The sequence below is a fragment of the Mustela nivalis genome (genome assembly GCF_964662115.1).
Source record: "Mustela nivalis genome assembly, chromosome: 1".
Taxonomy (NCBI): domain Eukaryota; kingdom Metazoa; phylum Chordata; class Mammalia; order Carnivora; family Mustelidae; genus Mustela; species Mustela nivalis.
This window is the reverse complement of record NC_139020.1, coordinates 195856456-195879137: the sequence shown is the minus strand read 5'-3', so window position 1 is coordinate 195879137 and position 22682 is coordinate 195856456. Positions and strand designations below refer to the sequence as shown.

The following is a 22682-nucleotide window of genomic DNA, read 5'->3' as shown; positions in this document are numbered from 1 at the left end:
GTTGCCGTCCATCTCCACAGAGGAACAAATGAGAAACACGAAGATTAAAATGGAAGAGTTGAGAGAATTCCTCTGAACTTATTTGAGGAGGATGCTTGTATTTCCAAAACAGAGTCTTCAGGAAATATTCTCCCTAAGTATCAGAGACTGTCTCTGCCTCAGTATAGGCTGGGATCTTATTGATGGTCACTGAACATTTGCTCTAGGGATGCATGAATTACTATCCATGGAAATGTGTATGAGTGTGTGAATTAGAACCTTCATAAAATCAAGTGATCTTAAAATTGGGACACTTAGACTTGCCACAGATTCAAATTATGGAATTCATTTGTAGCAACTTGCTCAATAATAATGAAATTCTGAAATTAATGTAACTTCATATACTGTTCATGCATAGCTCATCATAAAAACCACTAAATATGGAGCAGTTCTCTTATAATGTTGCTTATGAAAAGTAAGAATTTAACATTACCTCTTTCTTTCTTTTGAAAGAATTGGAGTTTTATCACCCATATTATTTAAGAGATAAACTTCCCTGTTGCTCTCTTATAGAGGATGTTCATAAAATCTCATGAATAAATTTTAAATTTTACTCTTTTGACCACAGTTCCTTTCATACCATTGGGAAATATGAGTGGTTGCTGTAGCTCTCATTGGCCAATTTCTCAAACTCTGTACAGACTCCATTGCCTTACAGAAAAGCTCCCTGCAGGGTCAAATGTCATCTGTCCCATTGGTATCAAAACACATCATAACATTTTAAACCTCTGAGAAGTCCTAGTGGTAAAAACCTGCTTAACTGTGTTTACTACAGTGTTTCCCACTTTTTTCGACCACTTCAGGAAACATTGGCTATCCAATGTTTGCTTTCAAATAGTTTGAATGTTAGAAGAAAACATCATTTGCTTGTCATACCCATTGGAGAAGCTAGCACGACAGAAAATAACTAGATACGTATCCAAAACCATATAAAATGAAGGGGGAAAAAAACAATTATTTTCGGTTTCACAAATTGTGAAGGTCAGATGAAAACAGAAGCATGAAAGGCTCTAGGACATGTGAAGGTCATGTGGGCACTGTGAGAACTCAGGGGCCTCCTCTCACTGTTGAGGGAAAAGAGGCGTTCTTGGGTTCTGATAGGGCCAGCAACCCTATCCACTCTGGATTTTGTTTTATCTTTGGACCTTTTATCTTTGGACCTATCCACTCTGGAATTTGTTTTATCTTTGGACCTTTTATCTTTGGACCAGATCTTGATTTAGCTCCTCCAAACCATACACCTTTCTGTGGGTCTAGCAGCTCCAGCAGCAGCCTGCGTGGTAGATGTCTGTCCTTGAGAGATTGGTAATATGACAGTGAGAACAGTTGCAGGTGTTCCGAGGTTGGGGGACCGAGGTGGTGGATATTGGAGAGGGCAGGGATTGCATGGAGCACTAGGTGTGGTGCAAAAACAATGAATACTGTTACACTGAAAAGAAAAAATTTAAAAAAAAAGAATGCAGAAGTAGTGATAAATTCTCTGAAAAAGACATAAACTTCCTTAAAAAACTGTTTTTCTATTCCTATATCAAGTTAAGAGTTAACTGGGTGCTGAGTGAAATAAGTCAAGCAGAGAGTCAATTATCATATGGTTTCACTTATTTGTAGAGCATAACAAATAACATGGAGGACATGGGGAGATGAAGAGGAGAAGGGAATTGAGGGAAATTGGAAGGGGAGGTGAACCATGAGAGACTATGGACTCTGAAAAACAATCTGAGGGTTTTGAAGGGACTGGGGGTGGGAGGTTGGGGAAGCCAGGTGGTGGGTATTAGGAAGGGCACGTATTGCGCGGAGCACTGGGTGTGGTGCATAAACAATGAATTCTGTTATACTGAAAATAAATAAATAAAGAGTTAACTGGGTGGTTGAATGCATATATACATGTTAGTTAGGATAGATAACTACAGTAACAGACAGAGAAATGTTACTTTGATGCTCTTGTTTCCTGTTTCTCTGATACACCCAACTGCTAAAACTACTAACTTATTTGTATCCACACGGGTTGTTTCCTCCTTCGTTCTTTCCTTGATTTCTCTCAGTTTTCCCAAGGAGGTGGGAACTTCTTTTTCCTTTGCCAATTATTTTCTCTCTTTCCTCCCTTCAGTATCTTATCACCTACAAACATTGTCCTATTAGAAATAAATGTTCTTTAGTGTGCCCTGTCCTTTTTTGAAGTCAGGTTGTTGAACTGTAATTTACATGTAGTAAAATTCACTCTTTTTAAAACATAGTTTGGTGAGTTTTGACAAATTTATTGTTGTGGAATCACCACCACATTCAAGAAGTAGAAGCTTTCATCAGCCCAGCAAGTTCCTTCATGCACCTTTGCAGTCAGTCCCTGCCCTCCTCCCTCGCCCTGACAACTCCTGATCTGGTTTCCTTCCTTACAGTTTTGCCTAGTCTAGATTATAATGTAAATGGAGGCATACAATATACGGTCTTTTGTGATTGATTGGCTTCTTTCACTTAGTATGTGTTTTTGAGATTCATCCAAGTTATTATATATCTCAGTAGTTCTTTTTATTGTGAAGTAATATTCCATTGTATGGATATTCCATTCATCTCATGATGAATATTTGTATTCTTTACAGTTTCTGGCTATTATGAATAAAACTGCAGTAAATATTCACATACGGGCCTCAGTGTGGACATAACTTTTCATTTCTCCTAGGAGCAGAATGATTAGATCATATAATAAGTATATGTTTAACTTTATAAAGAAACTGTCAGACTCTTTTCTAAACTGACTATACCATTTTGCACTTCCCTCAGCAGTTTACAAGAGGTCTAGTTCCTCTACATTCTCACCAACCCTTGGTATATTTAGTCTTTAATTTAGCCATTCGAATAGGAGTGTAGTGGTATCTCACTGTGATTTTAGTTTGTATTTCTCTAATGATTAATGATGTTTTCTTGAGCTTATTTGCCATCCTTGTATGTTCTTTGGTGAAAGATCTTTTCAGATCTTTTGTCCATTTTTAAGTTGAGCTGTTACTTATAAAGAACTCTCAGAACTCCATATGTTCTTAATACAGTCCTTTTTTAGATGAGTATTTGTAAATATTTTCTCAGTCCATAGCTTGTCTTCTCACTTTAATAATGTCTCCCAAAGAAAAGATGGTTTTAATTTTTATAAAGTTCAGTTTACCATTTTATTGTGATTCATGATATTCACTTAGTAATCTGAAATCACAAAGATTTTTCTCTTTTATGCTAAATGTGGAAATACAAATGTAAATAAAATATACAAAGATACTTGTATTCATTTTTCTCCTGTGTTTTCTTCTTACAGTTTTATAGCTTTAGCTCTTACTTTTAGGCAACTTAACCTTTTGTAGGCAAGGATTAAAGTTTAGTTTTTTCATTTGGATTCTGAAACACCATTGAAATTACTGTGCTCCATTTCTAAATTTTGGTGCCTTTATTGACAATTAAGTATAAACATAAGGGTTATCCCACATGTTAATAAAGATCTCCCTCAGGTGCCTGGGTATCTCAGTTGGTTAACTGTCTGCCTTCATTCAGCTCGTGTCATGATCCCAGGGTCCTGGGATCAAGTCCTGCATCAGATTCCCTGGCTCAGAAGGGAGCCCCTCTGCCCCTCCCCCTTGCCTGTGCTTGCTCTCTCTCTCTCTCTCTCTTTCTCTCTCTCAAATAAATAAAATCTTTTAAAAAATTAAGACCTCCCTTAACCCAATATGCCCATTCAACTATAAGTTCACTTCTACATTTCCACAGCCATTTATTAAAAAGTAGTCTAGACTATTTCTGCCTCCTCACTTCTTCCTCCTCACACTGGGCTTCTTTCTCTACCATTCCACTAAAACTGTTATTGCAGGAATCACAGTGGTCTGTGTTCCGAGACATTCTTGTGTTTGTCTCCTGTGATTCTCACTGACCTTAGAACTCACCAACCCCTCCTCCTCTCCCCACCCTGCTTTCAGACATTTTCTTCCCACCTCCTCCTTATTTTTCCTGCTTTTCTATTTGTCCCCATGTGTCTACTTGGCTAGTTCTACCTTTTATTTTTCCCCTAAATATCAACATCCCTCAGGATTCTGACCAAAGCCCTTTTTCCTGCTCCTTCTGTGCGCATTCTCTCCTTATTGCCATCCAAACCCCTGGCAGAAAAAAATCTTTTTTAGCTTCATTTCTGCATATTTAATTGTTTACCAGGATCACAAGCTCTATGAAGAAAAGTACCTTGTGTGTATCTTGTTCACATTTGTATTCCCACGTTTAGCACACAGAACTTAATAACTATTGGTTGACTAAATAAACAGATGGACACATGAACAAAGTAAGCAACCTAGAAAGTTGATATTCTATCTTATAATTCTAGGACAATATTTTAATATTGACCTCTTTACTGAAACCACATATATGTGGCGAGTACATGACTATGAGCACAGGACAAGTAAATTACTTTTAGAATTTTAATTTGATTAGAAATGTGGTCTTTTCCATGGCTCAGTTTCTCTGTTGCAGTTGATGGGGAGCCTTGGGATGAAGAGGTAGAAAAATTTGAGCCTGGGCAGGAGCAGGCAGGAGTAAGAGAATGAAGAGACACTGCTCCAGATGTCACAAACACTGTATCTCTGGTTTTTTAACCCAGTAATTTACTTTTAGAGTTAACCTGTCTTGTTTGTGAAATAGAATGTTTTAATGACCCTATGAAATTCTGATTGCAGCTCTAGTTATAACACATTATTTCTCTTTGACTTTTTGCTCAAAATTTTCTAAGTCCCTGTAACATTTTTTTTTTCTTAGTCCTGAAATGATTCTTAAGAGTTCTATAGGAAGATATAAAGTGGGTAATATAGATAGTTTTGGCTCGAGTATGGTGGATATTTTTATGATCTGAGTGTTCATATCAGAGAATATATATGCTTGTTATGGGCCTATGTTATGAGTGGAGCTGTGCAGATATTTGGAAAATAATAGAAGATACAGTCTTCATTGCTCCTCTCAGGGAGCACACACCTTTAGGGAAAGGAGAGCTGCTGCCAGCAGAGAAACAGCAACAGCTGTTAGGCAGTTGGTAGTGTCCATTGCATGCTGCTTGGCAAGAAAAATAGTGTCCTGGCATTAGACATGTACTTTTGGCCTTGCCTGTCACTAAGAGCTGTTCTGACAGTGTTTAGGGTTTCTCTATAAATGCCCTTTTTATTTGTTCTGGAGCATATGGTCCCTTACATTTTTCTGTCTCTCTCTCCTACATTTCAGTGAGCGGTTTCTGGTGAGACTGAACAAGAATGGTGGGCCAAGGAATCCAGAGAAGATAGAACGAATGTGTGCCCTTTTTACAGTATGTGCAAATTCTCTTCCCCTTCTCTGCTGTTGACTCTACCCAGGGGCCTGCTATGTGGATATTGTCACCCTGGAAACAAGTATTTATTCTTACCTCCCTTTATTCTTACACACTGGGGAGATTAGGGCTTGATTTATGTTTCTATCAGATTTAAATGAAATATTTAAAGAAAACTGAAATCAGCTATAGTTTCTAATCGAATTTTTATTAAAGAAATATAATCAAATACCTTTTACTAATGTAGATTTTAGAAGCTATTTAATATAACAGACAAAATCTGGAAGAAGTCTTTCTTACTATTCTTATTCAAGGCCACTTGGAATTTCTCTGATGTAGAAGTATAATGTCTCTAAAGGGATCCACCAAATTTACAGCTTTGCAGTTTTTTAGTGAGTGCATATAAAGAGAGACAAACTAAGTAGTTCTTCTCTCTTACATCCAAATAGAGGGTCTTTTCCTACTGTGATCTATACTTTCATTTTTTCCGAATAACGATGTAGTCATTCATGGTCTCCAGGACCACAAACTCATCAGCTCAGAGAAGACATAGTAATCTGCTTCTGGCAAGTGCTCAGCCTAATAATACCACATTGCCTTGTGTATTCCTCAAGTTGATTTTGAGTTACTAAATGTTTTTTATTTAAAGAAAACTAGTGTGCAGCTTTGTTTATTTGCTGAAGGAGAAAACAAGACTGTGTTATAATTTTAAACCAGTTTTGACTCTTGTGGAGTCTTTGATCTGCTTCGGTATTAGTGAGATACATTAAGACCCATTAACGCCAGGAGGTGTGATAGTTTCACAGTGCCTCTGCCCTGGTGTGGGGTGTGTGATTGATGGGTTACAGTCAGGTGTCTCAGAGCTTACAATGTACCTCTTAAACACAAATAGGATTTCTCTAGGCATTGTATATGTAGCTTTCTCTGAAAGATAGAACTGGATTTGTTTACCTGTTTTACTGATACCACATATATGTGGCGAGTACATGACTTTTTTGTTCATTTACTACAACTTTATCTTTCAAAGCTTCAAACAGCACTACTGCAGAATCAGAAGCCATGTTCTCAGGGACAGTTTCTGTTGAAAACTCTCCAGATGTACAGAAACATTTGTAAGTCTGGTTAAGCTAAAGTGATTTTTTTAGCCCATCTTGGAGCTCAGCATTCAAACTCTAGGAGACAATGCAGGAAGACCAAGCAGGTAAAGCAGACCCATGAAGACAGTTAAGGGAGTTGAGATGATTTTGTCGGGGGAAAGCAGTGCTATTCCTTCAGTAGGAAAAGAACGAGGGAAAGAGTACAAGTTGGGATTTAGGTTAGGATATTGGGAAAGAGCTTCTGAAGTGAGAGTGTGTAAACACTGAAGTGGTCCTCTGTGGTCACCTTTCTGAAATAGAAATAGGAAGAAAAAAGACACCCATCTGCCTAGAATGCCTCACTGACCTTAGGAGGTTTTTCTAGACCCTGATTCTCTGATAAAGCACCAAAAGAAATCACTGCTTCCTTGTTCTCTGGCATTGTGAATAGAGCTGTATGTATGGCTGTCCTTGAATATGATGAGTGTGGTCCTTGTCTCTTGAAAAATGAACTTAATTATGATGATATTTGAATGTAATTACAGTAAATTGAAATTTTCATTTTGTAGCATTTTAATTATCTATATGGGCCCAGAGGCCTAAGCTGTAGCTGTGACTTTATAAATCAAAGATGCACATAACATTCATGTGCTCTTATTCTGCCACAATGGGAAGACAAGGCTGCTAAAAATACCACTTCTGTAGTTCCCTTTGCAGTACAGCTCTGGATTGCTTTTTAAGATCCTAAAGAATGATTTGAGAAATTTTTACAAAGCACATGAAATTTTTTCACAACACTGTCTTATCCAGGATTTTCATGTTTTACTTTAAGCAATGAGAAATATTAATTTTGGTGGAACCTATTTTCTCATCTAAGACTTGAGTTCCTCCTGTGAGCTAAAGTTTTCCAGATTGACATAGGTGCTACAGTTTGAGAGTAATGCAAGAAAATGCAGCCACAGCTATGGTCAGTGCCAACTTGATAGCTTACCTTTTAGCATCAAGAAGAGGGAGGCCTACAAACTGAGTGGTTTTGCAAGATTACTCAAGCAGACTTCAGAGCCACATTATAGACCAGCACATTATTCATGACTCAACCTTGTTCTCTATAAAATCGGGGTTTTTTCTAACCTTGTCAGATTTCAGAGATTCCTGTCCATAAAGAATTTTATCCAGAAGGAGGTGTTTCATATTTATGTGAATGTCTAATACAGTGATTTCCTAACTTTCGTGATAAACAATGGCTATGTATATGAACGTGTGAGAACATGTCTGTGAATTTACTTTTTTAGTAGACATCCAGTGCTTCACACACAGTCCCTGGCAAATATGAAGGCCCCAGTAATGACTTGTTATAGAAGTAAATGAATATGTTTATTTTTTGTTATATTTGAGTAACCAACTCAGAAAATTAACTTGTGTTGTTTTCCCTGCATTCATTGGCATTATATTTTCTACATTTATTTATAGCTTCTGCTTCTTCTGTAGCATAAGCATGAATAAATTGGCCTTGTTTTGTTTTTGCAAATCCCATTATGTGTACAGAAAAAGGGCAGTTCAGGCACAGGAAAGTGAGTTGACTTCTCCATGTTTCAAATGGAACATCAGGAACTGAGTCCAAGATGCTGAGCCCTGAGTCACTCCCCTATAACTACCATGTAGTTGGGAACCAGCTTTTAATTATGTGGGATTGGAGAGTATGCCCCAGAGGGTAAATCTAAATTCAAACTCAGCTCACCAAATGAATGGTGGGAATTCCTCTTCACATCTTGGTTTTACAGGTCTTGTGAGTATTTTAACATGGATAGCCACACTTGGTACCTAGTCTTAAACAGTGAGTGTTTACTAACTTTGTGGTAACTGTGTTTAACCACGTACTTATGTTTAATAAGATAGCTTTCACACTGAAATTATGTGGGACTCACGAATAATAATTTCACATAAAATATTTTTTGCACCAATTATTCCCATTTTATATTATTGACTTAAAATAAATACCACAGAGAGTTCTAGGTACCAAATACAAAATGGTCAGAAAGGGCGCCTACTCTATCTACTTGGAAATTATATTTCAGTTTTCTTCCTTCCATTCACTTAGAACCAAGAGAGAGGTCCTGTGCTCATGTGTACAACTGATCTGATTAGTGTTTGATCATCTTTGGTAACTGACTTGAATTCGTAGATGTAGAGATTAATCATCATACTGGTTATTTGGTAGTTTGGCTTAACACATTCAAAGCTATGTAGAAGGAACCATTTCATTTTGAAATGTGTCAAAAATTTCTATATTTTTCAGTAAGTAGACATGTTTCAATCCCTAAAAAAGCACAAAGAAGTGGTAATGTGGATTTTTTAAATTTTTATTTGTTATTTAGTAACCATTTTAATGGGTGTCAAAATACAGAGATATTTGAAGGTATCACTTTAAATTCCATTTCTAAATTAAAGGAAGTGGTAAGATGGAGCCTGAACCACCTTTTTTCAGTTTCAAACGACAACTTTCATGTAAAAATATTTCTTTGTGATTCCAGAGATACACATTTATCTTAAATTATTTTGTATCCTATTTCATTATAAGCACACTTTGTTATTCCATCAAGAATTTGGTGAAATGTCATAACCATCTAGAACCTAAAAGTTTCAATTTCACCATTGCACATTACTTTTTAATGTCTCCTTTCCTTTCATATGTCTAGGGCCGCTCTACAGGGCAGAGCTGGTCTATGGTAAGGCAAGCAAAGCACAACTTCCTGAGAGTGAGACCCCCTTAAACTTTGCACCTTGGGTGCCTTGCTTGCCTTACCCAAGTCCTAACCTTGCAACAAGGTATAAAAATAAAGCAAACATGGGGACTCTGGATTGCAAAGCTCATTTGAAACTATAACTGTCACTTGATTGTCCCTTTCCCTGCCTTTTTAAAAAGAGACAGCATCGGGACCAGTCAAGAGATGAAAGATGGGAAAGACAGGGAACTAAGTAAGGGACCTTTTCCTAGAAGCAAAAGGGAAATCTTGAGAAACTGTCCATTAAGGACAGAGGTTATTCCATCAATATCATTAATTCACAACAGTGTGTCTCAGTGAGCAGCAAGCTGACCTGGTGAGAAGTCTGAAACAGAGTATATATTAACATTTTATTATTTTAAGTACAACGTGTTAAAGTGAAATACATACCCATAAATGAATGCTTTATTTCGAAAGGTGTTCTAAACATAAATAATTTAATGTATAAAATTATTTTAATAATTTTAGTTTTAAAAATTACTGATTGGATCAGATCGTTTACTTAAAGGAAGCCCTTAGAATTTTCCAGATAAGATTATTTTCAGCTTTATACTTCAGTACAAATGATGCATATCTAAATTTAGAAATGGAGATCAAATTTTTGAGGTTTCACTAAGGCCAAATTAGTCTCTTCTCAAGGGAACATATCTAGTGCATAATAATCATTGTGGAACACAGAATAAACATAAAATCAGTAAAGAGTAAAATTTTAAAATCTCAGTCATTAATAAGCTTATTGGTGTTTTCCATTTTTTGTTCTTCATTGAACATTTCTTTTGTTACAAAATGTTTTTTATAAAATGATGTTCAAATAAACATGGATAAGGCAATATTATGAAGATTTCTAATGTGAGAACTCTTGTAGATATCTGTTGGCTATTCTAAATAAAAGCTGGGAAGGTATTATCAATAAATTAACTTCCAGAGGCAGATAAGATATTCACACTTTGGCCACAGGAATCTTACAAACCGCTAAACCACTGTGTGCTTTATTTAGTCCCCCTCCCCACCTATAACATATGCTAAAAGTAACAAAAACAGATGATTATGAGGTTTTGAAGTGAAATTTTAATTATTTTCAGTACATTCATTGTCTTAATTTACTTTTTTTTTCTTTTCTTAGGATCTGAGCAGCAAAGATATGAAGAGAGATTTATATATAGTTGCCCATGTGATACGAATAGGTACTGTTGACCTTATCCGTTCACATGACTAAGACCAGCCCACCTTGGGATAAGTATCTACTACTATGTTTGAGCTTTCTCATCTCCATAGCTCTTACCCGTAATGTCAGGTCTCAGGACGGGAGTCCAGCTTGTATTGGAACTCTGCCTTAAGCTCAGCTGCTATGGTAGCTGAATTTGACATGAATGAAAGCATTTTTTTTTTTTTTACTTGAAATCTTCTGCTCCCAATTTGTTTTTAGACCCAAACTCCAAACTCTTTATTTCAAGTGGTCTGCTCTTTTAACATTCTCTCCACCACAGTGCTTTGCCTTTGTACCAGCTTTTCCACTTCAGAGATCTTACAACAGGTTGCAGGTTGCCATCTTGAACATGTGGCGAATGGCCTTTGCTGTGTTTTGTATCCAAAGTATGTATCTGTGCAGTTTTCCACAAAATAAGAGTTACTACCCTTACTGCAGCTGATGTATGGTATTTCACTTTTACCCCACCCAAGATGACGAAAGTGATTTTTGCTGCTGCTCTGTGGTTGATTTACTCAGCCTCATTTCGAGCATAAGGCATAATCTGGGGTCTAACCAAGTCTTCCTCCATCAGTTTGGATTCTGACATTATCATGTACCTTTTTTGTCAAAGAGTATTTTTTACTTCTTTGCCAACAAAACACCTCTTTACTGTACTTTGTTTTGCTGTACTTCGTAAGCACTTACTGACGTTCCAGTTTTGCTTCTTCAAGTCCTCTCGCGACCACCATTAGGCACAGCTTTGGTAGGCGGGAGAAGCGAGCCCCCATTCTTTCTGAGACAACTTTCGCTCCAGCAGAGATTCAAGAGCAGCCGTGACAGCAAAATTTGGTTGGAAGAATAACTCATGGTTCTTACCTTTGCATACAAAGTTTTTACCTGGCAACAAAAATACTAAACTTTGTATCCCCAATATGCCAAAGAGGTTTAAATCTAACACAGTGGTTTTTCTAAGAAATTCATAAAACCACTGTTTTATTCTCATATGATTAATAAATGGACTAATGGTATTAAGGTAGATAATAAGGATGATTAATTGAATGTGGCCAAGGCCTGTCTGGCATTCCTCCACATAAATATTCTGCATCCCTGCATGGCTCTCTTTAGTCCTAAATTAGTCTTCCAGCTTAGAGTATTTCTAAGGTGCCTATATCTCTGGCATCCTTGGATGACAATCAGGTGGTACTGGAGAGGAGCCTGGAGTTCTTGGTCTGACTGGTATTTTCTGCTGTGCTTCAGGCCGGATGCTCCTGAATGACTCGAAGAAGGGCCCTGCTCACCTACACTACCGGCGACCATATGGTTGCGCTGTCCTGAGCATCCTGGATGTTCTGCAGTCGCTCACAGAATTAAAGGAAGAAAAGGATTTTGTTCTTAAGGTTTACACGTGAGTAATAGATATCAGAAATATTAATAATTTACAACATAAGACATTCCAGTACTACCCTTGAGAGCAGCAGTGCTCAAGCTTTGTGGGACACAGAACCACAAGAATATGTAGGATAGGGAGTTTATAAAAAATGCAAAGATTTTGATCTAAGGTCTATAGTTTTAATAAGTTGCCCAGGTGATTCTGAAGCAGCGAAATTCAGAAACCTCTATCCTAAACTAGAAGTCTGGTAGTATAGATGTCTGTACTACCTCTTCTATCTAGGACTAGCCAACATTATTAGTTACAGAAAAACTAATGATGTAATTTCTCCTGTGTTTTGGATATAAAAGAATCTTCTTTGTTCAATACTTCCCCCCCACCAACTATTGTAACTGAGCTAGGTACTGACGCAAATTGCTTCAAAGAATGATCACAAGTCAACTTGAAGAAAAGTAAATTTTTCTGAGGAGCTGTGGTTACACTCTCCACTATTGTGACCACAGATCCATAAGTCACACCCATCTAGCCATGGCATTGTTTTTCATGTTCATTAACCAGGGGTGCGTGGGTGGCTCATTTAAAGCCTCAGTTTTCGGCTCAGGTCATGATCCCAGGGTCCTGGGATGGAGCCCCGCATCAAGCTCTCTGCTCAGCAGGGAGCCTGCTTCTTCCTCTCTCTGCCTGCTTCTCTGCCTACTTGTGATCTCTGTCTGTCAAATAAATAAATAAAATCTTTTTAAAAAAATGTTCACTAACCACCGGATCTGCCTTATAGAAGCAGTGCATCTCCTTCTGATTCTTGTTACGCAATAGAAAAAAATAAATGAAGAAAAGGAACAGAATTCAGGCACATCATCTGTCTTTGCTAATATAGACTTAAGGATGAATAGTAGTGCTGAAAACATGATCTGTGGTGAGTTTAGTGAGATTTTAAAGTAAGTGTTTCTAACTATGAGAATTTTTTTTAAAATATGTCCTCTTTTGGTTTTAACCCAATATTATTTTTTGAAATGAAATCTAATATTGTCCATCACCATGTTAATGTATCTTCACTGTAATATTGCATGAATATTTTTCTGTATTCTCTGTTCTGATTCAGGCAGGAAATGAACTCAATTCACAATTACACTTAATTTGGCCCTTTATATATCAACGACATTTTATTAATTTCAAAATAAAAGTCCAGACCCCCATATTACCTATTTTGCCTTAAGCACTGTTCTGTTCAGAGTTGTGTACATCTATGGGATAAGGATCTTCCTTTGGAATACTCACCTCCAAGGGAAATTTTGGTGGGTTTTCTCTTCCTTTCATGCATCAGTCACAGACTTACTCCATATACCAAATCTCTTCTTTAATGGCTGATGGGAATGCTTTTTGATGTACCTTCCTCCCTTTGAAAAGGACTAAACAGGAATCCAAAATCATCATCATTTTCCTCTTACTCCACTGTGTCTTTCCCAAGGGCAAGGGGTTTATAGGTAGCACTCGGGAATCACATCTCTTCGCATGCATCAGCTGTTCCTTGCTTCACTGCAGATGCTCATTGTGGATAGGGGCTTGCACAGCATCCCTCTTGAAATCACGCTGTCAGGCTTAATTGGCCTAATTGCTTCTAAAACAACAGATCATTATAAAAGAATTTTTTTGAAGGACTACTAGAATCAAAGTGTAGGATAATTTTTCCACTTGAAAATACTAAGATTGTCCAGGAGACTTCCAACTGCATGTTTGCGAAATTGATTTTGTGCACAGGATTAGTGTTTTAAATCCACATCAGCCCAGTGAATCCAGCCCCTAGGAGAAGAAATATTTTCCAATAAGTTTCATGGCCTATGTTTGTTAAACTGAATTAGATGCTTTAAAGGTTCAATAATTGCTATTTATAGTGCTTTGGCCTTTGTTAGGACAGGATTTTGCAAGGATAAAAAAAAACCCTTGTATAGTTTTAATCAATGAATTGGCAAAATATCTCATTAGTTATTGACATTCTCATCATTTCTTTCATTATTCTGTCAGCCTCAACCAGAGAAGATTCAAGCTCCAGTATGTCTCTTGCCATAGCCATTCCTCTGGCTTAATAGATATTGTTCAATATCATATATGTGTGTGCGTGTGTGGTGAAGGTCCCACATCATTTTGAGAAAATCTCAACAGGAAGCTGGGGCATGAAAACCAGGTTGCTTGCCAAGGAGCCGAAAGCCTGAAAAATCACAAATAAATCATCACCCTATGCAATTCAGTCTGATATAGATATTATCTGTTTCCTCTTGGCCAGAGGCACTAAGGTCACAGGCAGGCACAGGGCAGGTCGAACCTAGAGCCTAGGACACAAAAGGAGAGGAGTGCTGGAAGCTAAAGCCAACACTAAGGCGAAGTCAAGTTGCCATAAATAATGCATGTGACCAAACCCAAGATGCTTCTGCATATGCAGTGACCGCTTTCCAAATTCACAGTGTGATACCGCCTAAATAAACATTTTTAGGCCAACCTTAACAAAATAGATAACTACTTAGAATATTAACTCTACTATGTTAGTTATATTTTAAATCATATTATATAAAATGTATATTACCCATTACATATTCAATCACATGTTATATAAAATTGAGACAAGTATTGCATTTTCCCCACTCTCATGTGTTACGAGAAAATTTTACTCAAATTCATCATACGCAACCATGTCATCAGGACTTTGTCAACATTGGAGCCACTTCCCAAGTCATCTTACACAGTTTTCCGGGGCATGGTCTTCTACTTCCATCAGGCTATTTTGAGACATCACTCTTTGAAACTTTGGTGATGCATTCACTGGAAGTTCATCTTGAGGCTCAATTACACTTTTGCTGAATATTTGGACACTTGCTGTTTCTCTGTCTTTATTCGTCCTATAAGACCCATATATGTGATACATATACAGGTGCTTACTATGCTGCTTTTAAGGTGAGTTTTACAGCAACACCCAGTTGTTCAATTTGGAGGTCATACCCAAGGGTAATTACTAAATCAGTGTAGTTTTGCTCTTAAAAAAAAAAAGTCTTTAACCAATTCAGTCAGATTAGTTTTATAAGCATCTAAAACTTTCATTGATTGAGATAATTTCAGGCTTATGTAACTTACCCAAAATACTGCTGTGACATTCAAAATGAAGGGATTCAGAGAATGCCCCATAACACGACAGGATTTGTGAGGGTGGAAATATAAGGTAGCAATCTCTTCTCTTATGTAATATCTGGAAGGGACCCTCTCCTTATATTTGAGGTAGACACATATTTCCTCTGAACACTGACTTTGGGGTCTTTGTTTCATAAGCACCTTATCCATGAAACTGCCTCAAGTTGAGAGTACTTGTTTAGGAGCCATTATTAAATGAGGCCCATTCTTAAATGAGTAAAGGGCCATTGGGCTGTCCTCATTTTAATACAGAGTAAAGAAGGCTCAAGTATTTATACATACAACGACGTCAAATAAAAATACTGCTTCTCACTTGCGAGTCAGTTAAGGAAGTAGCTCTTACTTCTCTCTCTCCTAGCCGAGGCCTTCCCAGTTTTCCATGGATCATTTCCTTCCCAATATTCCATGGATCATAATCCACTCAGAACTGTCATCTGCTGTGTCTATTGTCAGTGTATGAGCGTCTGCACCAAATGTCTGCTCAGGCCTTTACAAAAAAGACCTAAATCCAGTATGTCTGTGCCCACGAAACTACTCTGTTTTGACTTGCAGTGCCCACCATCTCTTGCCTTGGAGCCCAGTTAGATTTGTTAGTGTGTTAGTGCTGCTGCAAAGCAGAACTTGCTAAATAATGAGCCAGAGTAAAGAAAGTCAGCTCAGGATGACTCCTGTTCATATAACAGTCAAAAGGCTTATGACTCTAACACAGATATAAGTGGTGGCACATTGAGGTCCTTTGTATTCTCTGCCTCAAGCTTGGAAAACACACCTGCATTCTCCCTCCCTTTTCTGTTGTGCTGCTTCTCCAGGAAAGTCACATTGAAAGAATGATGGCTCTAAGAGTAGACAAACACAGAGCTGCCTTCATATAACAACTTTGTTAACTGATTTAAATATAGTCAGTTGTATGTATGATCCCATCTTGTTTTTTTTAAGATAACACTTTCTTCTATTAGATAAATGGATAGATTAGATAGACGAGGTGATTGGTAAGCAGAAGCTGTGAGATTTGGAAAAATCACTGTAATTCCCTGAACTTCAGTTTCCTCATCTACAAAATTGAAGAAGAAAAGGGATAAAATAATATAAGAAATAAAAAAAAAATCCACATGAACTAGTGAATCAAACAGGAAAAAGGTGGTAAATAAACAAGAGGATAGTGGTTCAGGAAATGAGGTCTAACCAAATAATGGGCATACTGCTTGCCATCTAAACAGGAGTGCTTTTTGTTTGTTTGTTTGTTTGGGACTCTTGACTACAGGTAGGCTCCACTTTTACATCTAAATTACAAATCCTATAAAATTCCATGCATACTACCCTCATTACCCCATGGTAATCACACAAAATTTGCCCAATGGAAGTTGACCAAATTCAGCCTTCTTAACTGGTGAGAGGAAGCAGCGCCAGAGCCCAGGTATCCTTGCTAACATCTCTACCTCCAACTTTCCCCAAAAGCCCCCTTTTCCTCCACAGGGATAAAATGAGCATTTTATACTGATACATGATGGAATTTATAGTGGAGATCTAATTGTCATGACCCTTATGCATATAATAATGACTCAAAATTATTATAGTCAATTTACTGGAAATAGAGAGGATAAAACTACAATAAAAGCAAGAGACTTTAATGTGCCTCTTGACATACAGGGAGAAAAAAATAAATAAGGATGGAAATAAATATTTAAATCAGGTAAATAACTCTGACTTAGAGAATCTGAAGAAGGTTGACATGACAGATACTAACAGTCAGCATCTTTGAATGCTCAACATGGGCTGTCGTACCCCTCTTTTATAGACAAGGAAACAGGCACAGAGAGGTGAGGCATGTGCCTAAACAGCCTGATTAAGAGACTATGCTCTTAACCTCTTGCCGTCCTTCCTCCAGAAAGGTTGAGCACAATTTGTCATCTAAATTAGGACATTCTGATAGTCAAAAGGAGTGCTGTTGATGCCAGGACAGCAGGTGTAAATGGAGTATCCCAGCTCGCCGGCCCATATGGTCCTCCCAGCTCTAGACAAATCTTTTATCCAATAAACAGAACACATCTTTTCCAGTGCCTATGGAACATTTATAAAAGTTATTCGTAGAAAAAAATTTCCATAAATTCCATAAGGCACAAGCCATACTCTCTGATCACGATGCAATTAGCATATAATGCATCATATTAGTCATCCAAAAGGGAAAAAAACAAATCATCCTGATATCAAAAAAGATACGTGACAAAGGTGAATCTTCATTCCCAATTATTTAACAGTTTTAGCTTAATAAACTCAGAAAAAATCGCTGTTTGTTGCAGTTTGAGAGGGTTACTAGATAGCAGTAGATTGGTTCTGAGATCAAAATGTTAAGCAGGTAGAGATAAAAATGGATATATAATACAGAGTGGCATAGATAGACATTTATAATGTACCTATATGTACATATGTGTCTGTATATATGCAAATAGTACATATAAACATTTCACTTTTATTAGCAAGAAAACTCATTTGAGATCATGGTTTGGATCTATGAGCCACATGGACTTTTGTATTTGTTTCCTGTGGCTACTATAACAAATTACTGCAAATGTGGTGATTTATGACACAGAAATTTATTCTCACAATCTAGAGGCCAAAAGTCTGAAATCAGGATGCCAGCAGGATCACACTCCTTCTGGAGGCTCCAGGGGAAAATCTGTTCTTTGTCTCTTCTGGGAGCTGTCAGCATACCTTGACTTGGGGCTTGCTTCATCACTCTAATCTCTGCTTCTGTGGCAACATTCCCTCCTCTTGTCCTATCTTCATTTTCTTCTCTGCTGTGTCTCTGCTCCTCTGCCTTTCTCTAAGAACATTTTTCATTGAAGTTGGACTCATCAAGATTATCCAGGATTATCTCCTAATCTCAAAATCCTTAACTTAATTACATCTGCAAAGATCCGTATTTCAAATAAGGTAACATTCACAGGTTCCAGGGATTAGGATAGGGATATATCTTTTTAGGCGCCACCATTCAACCTACCACAACTTGTGATTAACATGAACCCTGAGTCAGAAAGACTATGGAGTCATCATCAGATAGAGTCTGGTGGTACAGAGGGATTGTGTGTTCTCTGCAAACAGGTTGGTCCCAAAAGAAGGAAGAGGCAGAATTAAGATGTTCATGCCCAGGTCCTTCTTCTAGAAGCGCTGGCCAAAGAGGTCACTCTTTCTCCCAGGAAAGTGACTAAATGGGGTAGGTTTAGATACAAGGTCGGGCCAGGCCTGTTGGAGACATCCAATCAGTAGGCGCGCATATATTTACTATGGTAAATTGAAATTCAATTGGCCACCCATATTGCCGACCTAGCATGACTGTGCAGTTTTCCCTGTGTATTGCAATCTCATTGGCCACCTGTGTATAAGCCAGGCTAAAGCACCTCTATAAAAGTTAGTCTGTGAGTCTGGGAAGGGTCATTGCCTCTTTGTAAGAGACGGTCCCAACCGGTGCATTTGATTCTTGATGCTTGGCGTGAAATAAAGCTTTGCTTGACCTTTGCTTTGTATCAGTCTTGCTCCTTTGATCACAGACCCATTATTGGGGGACCCTAACAAAACTAGCAATGTGCTATATGTTGGATAATTGTATTTAAGAAAAAAATAAATAAATAAAAATAAAAACACAAACTTAAAGGTCTTTCAAACAATCCTTTAAAATTTCTTAAGCATTTTAAACAGTTTTTGTGTTGTTCACCTTGGAGAAAGAGAACAAAGTTGGGTGAAGAGAAGAAACACAGAAATTAAGAAGTTAAGGAGATTGCAGGAAACTGGTAGATGCTAACATGTGCTCTGGTACATGAGTAAATGAAAGAGCCTACTGAACTTTGTTGAGAAGAACCCATGCTCCGGCTCCAGTGCTTCTGAATGCTTGGGAATCCCATGTAGAAAACTAAAACCCTCTCACCTCTCTGTCTTCTTCCTTGAGTAAAATCCTTGGACATGTAGTTGAAGTGCTGTGCTGTTTATCTCCCCTGCTACAGAGGCATACAGACCTCTTTTAGATCACAGTCCCTCATGCGTCTTGTGATTGAGGACAAACTACCAACAGCAGTAATCATGCTCTAAATATTAATTTGATTGGATATAACATAATCATGCTTCATTACAATCACAAGTCATTTGATTATTTAATAAATGCTCCCATTTATAATTTGTCCTTACAAAATATCCTAGTGATTGGGTAAAATATGCTGATGACACCACATCCATTTATTTTCAGATGATTTGAGTAGCTGCTTGGCATTCAGGAAAGGGAGATATTTGGAAGATCAGTTAGGAGGTGATTACACTAGTCCAGAAGAGAGATGATCATGGTTGAACCAAGGCCATGAAGAGGAGAGGTGAATGAATTAATACACACTGTCCCTGTGGGTGTGGTTGACAAAGCACCGTCTCCATTATACTGCCAAAAAAAAAAAAAATTAGTGTTTTATTGGTGAAATGCTGAAATTATACCATCTATTGGAGGGATGGAGTTAATTTTCAAGACTCTTCTTTTGAAATGAGAGGGGGGGTATGTTATTTATGACAAACTGTAGTCAGATTTCTGTTAAAGAAAGTAACTACTGATCTTATAAACCTAGAAAGTGACAAAAAAAAAAAAACTGACAGCAAGACAAGTCTTTGAATCCTCACCAGCTGGGCACTTCTTTGATGTACTGACTGCTTGGAAGAAATGAGACAGTGTGCATGTCAGACAGGAAGGGCTGGATATGCTGTTGCCAGCACCTCTCACTTTTGACTTCCAACTGAGTTGCTAAATCACAAGTGCTCATCTTAGTGAACACTCTCCCCCTTCCTTTGTTTGGAAGGAATTCTGTATGTAGAAATTATCCTCATAGCTCTGGGCTATGAGAACTTCATCTTTGATAGTTCTTTGCAGCATCTCTGAGTAAGTGAGACTTATTTATACTGATTAAGGAGTCCGAAGAGCCACTGATTGAGTAACAAAATTAAGTTAATGACTAATTTCCTTTATCTCTGAATGACTTCCATACCAACCCTTTTATTTAATTGTTCTTTACATTGCTTGTACTTCACACTGCTGGATGGCGCATGATACAACTTTTTTTCTGTTCTTAAGTCTTTACACTGTTTTTTCAGTTTCTTATTCTTTGATCTCTTTTTTATTTTTATTTGAATGTAGTTGACACACAACATTACCTTAGTTTCAGGTGTGCAATGTAACAATACATCTTCTCTATACATTATGCTACGCTCACCACAAAAACAGAAACACCGTTTGATCAAATAATTCCACTACTGGGTATCTACCCAAAGAAAACAAAAACACTAATTCAAGAAGATATATGAACCTCTATGTTTATTGTGGCATTGTTTACAATAGCCAAGATATGGAAGCAATCCAAATGTCCATCAATAAACAATTAGTTAAGGAAGACATGGTATACACACACACACATACATACACACAGAAATATTGTGCAGCCTTAAAAAAATACTCAAAGGGGCATATACACCCCAATATTTAGAGCAGTAATGTCCACAATAGCCAAAATATGGAAAGAGCCCAGATGTCCATAGAGAGATGAGTGGATAAAGAAGATGTAGTGTGTGTGTGTGTGTGTGTGTATATACACACACACACATACACACATACATACACACAACACATACATACACACGTACATACATGTACATATATACATACCATGGAATCTTACCAAAAGAATGAAATTTTGCCTTTTGCTAGGATGTGATTGGAACCAGAGGCTATTATGCTAAGTGAAATAAGTCAGTCAGAGAAAGACAAATACCGTATGATTTCTCTCATATGCAGAATTTAAGAAACAAAGTAGAGGAATATAGGGGAAGGGAGGAGAAAAATAAAATAAGATGAAAACAGAGAGACAAACCATAAGAGACTCCTAACTATAAGAAACAAACAGGGTTGCTGGAAGGAAGCGGGGGAATGGGCTAAATGAGTGATGGGAGTTAAGGAGGGCACTTGATGTAATGAGCACTGGGTGTTATATGCAAAGGATGAATCAATAAATTCTACCCCCGAAAATAATAAAACACAATGTTAACAAAATTGAATTTATTTTTTAAGTGTTTGTTCATTTATTTGACAGAGAGATAGAGCCAGAGAGCACAAGCGGGTGTGGGGGGCAGGCAGAGGGAAAGGGAGAAGCAGGCTCCCCACTGAGCAAGGAGTCTGATGCAGGACTCGATCCCAGGACCTCGGGACAATGACCTGAGCTGAAGGCAGACATATAACTGACTGTGCTGCCCAGGTGCCCCAACTAAATTGAATTTAAATAAAAAAAATTTTTAAAGATGAGCTCTTGTCATTTTTGACAACATGGATGGACCTAGAGGGCATTATATACTAAATGAAAAAGTCAGACTGAGAAAGTCCAATACTGTTTGATTTCACATGATAAAACTCTTACTGGAGTTTCCTATTTGAAGGGCCTGTACTGCGCTGCACACTTGTGAGTAACCAAGGGAAGATCCTGTGAGTTTTCCTTTGTGCCTGAGTCATCTATTTTAGGGTCAGAAGATATGGACCCATATCTTCCTATGCAAAAGGGAAGGGGTGAGGCCAAGGCTATGGGAACTCTTGGTGTCACGTGGAATTTTCAAGAGATGACTCTAATCTCATTTTAGTTGTTTCATCGAAGTTTTTGCATTAGGATGAGGAATTTCTGGTCTCTGTTTCTAAACTATAGTAAGTACTTGTGTGGTTGCAGCTCTCTTGGGATTGCCCTTTAGAGGGAAGATTCTGAAATGTCAGATATTAACAGAGGTGCGGTGTTGTTCCTCTATTCTCTCTTATATCCAAATACTGAAGCCCCTAGGGAAGGACTTTATATGTTTAGACATTCAAACTTTTCTGCTAAGCTCTCCTTCCCCTTGACTACACAGGATTTCACAGTGGATTAAATTCACTACTCTCCTAAACTTTTCTTCCTTTCTTGGTCTGGCTGAAACAGCCACAAGCAAATATCCACACTGCCCTGAACTTAGCAGGATTTTCCTCTGCGGCTGGTATAATGATTATTGAATGGATGGTACAAGCCAATGCAAGGCATGACAGTTTCTAAACAGTAGTCATTGTCAAGAGGAACTGTTATTTTCCCTCTCAGGAACTTGCCTCTGGAACTGTGTGTGTGTGTGTGTGTGTGTGTGTGTGTGTGTGTGTAAGGAACTAGAAGAGTAAAACTTGTCATGTGGGAGAGTGCTACTTCAGAGAATAAGCTGTTTTTCACTCAAAATATTTGTTGAGATTCATTTTAGAGTTTCAACACTTCCCCCAAGTGTGAATCTTCTATGGACCTTAGCAGAAAACAAGCCTTGTCTAATTTAGTAAAACATAGGAAAGTGAGTTTGAAGTTTCCTTTCAAAGTCGGCATTTCAGTTGGAACATCAGACCAGATGTTAAAGAGCCTTGAAAGCTATAATGCCTGTCCTTCTGTTGCAGGTGCAACAATGAGAGTGAGTGGTCCCAGATCCATGAGAACATCATCCGCAAGTCCAGCGCCAAGTATTCTGCCCCCAGCGCCAGCCACGGTAACATACTTCTCTGGCTAGGAAACCTTGTGTTGCTCTTGCCGATGCCGATCATATAGACCTCAGTGAATTTGTGCTACCAGTAAATTTCAGTTCCCCACAAACATTTGTTCTCCTCCCTAGTCACTTTCTACTATTTCTCCTTGTGATAATTTGAGACTTTTCCTAA

The 22682-nt window shown here is 37.8% G+C and overlaps 1 protein-coding gene across 9 annotated transcripts in view; it reads left to right on the top strand.

Moving 5' to 3' along the window:
* The window catches only part of DOCK3 (dedicator of cytokinesis 3), a 568909-nt gene that overhangs the window by 436811 nt on the left and 109416 nt on the right, over positions 1 to 22682 (top strand). For all 9 annotated transcript variants that reach the window (XM_082702076.1, XM_082702074.1, XM_082702073.1 and 6 more), the window contains exons 10-13: positions 5269 to 5350; positions 10333 to 10393; positions 11656 to 11803; positions 22425 to 22513. In XM_082702076.1, coding sequence (XP_082558202.1) covers positions 5269 to 5350; positions 10333 to 10393; positions 11656 to 11803; positions 22425 to 22513 — 380 coding nt within the window. The remainder of the gene's footprint in view (positions 1 to 5268; positions 5351 to 10332; positions 10394 to 11655; positions 11804 to 22424; positions 22514 to 22682) is intronic.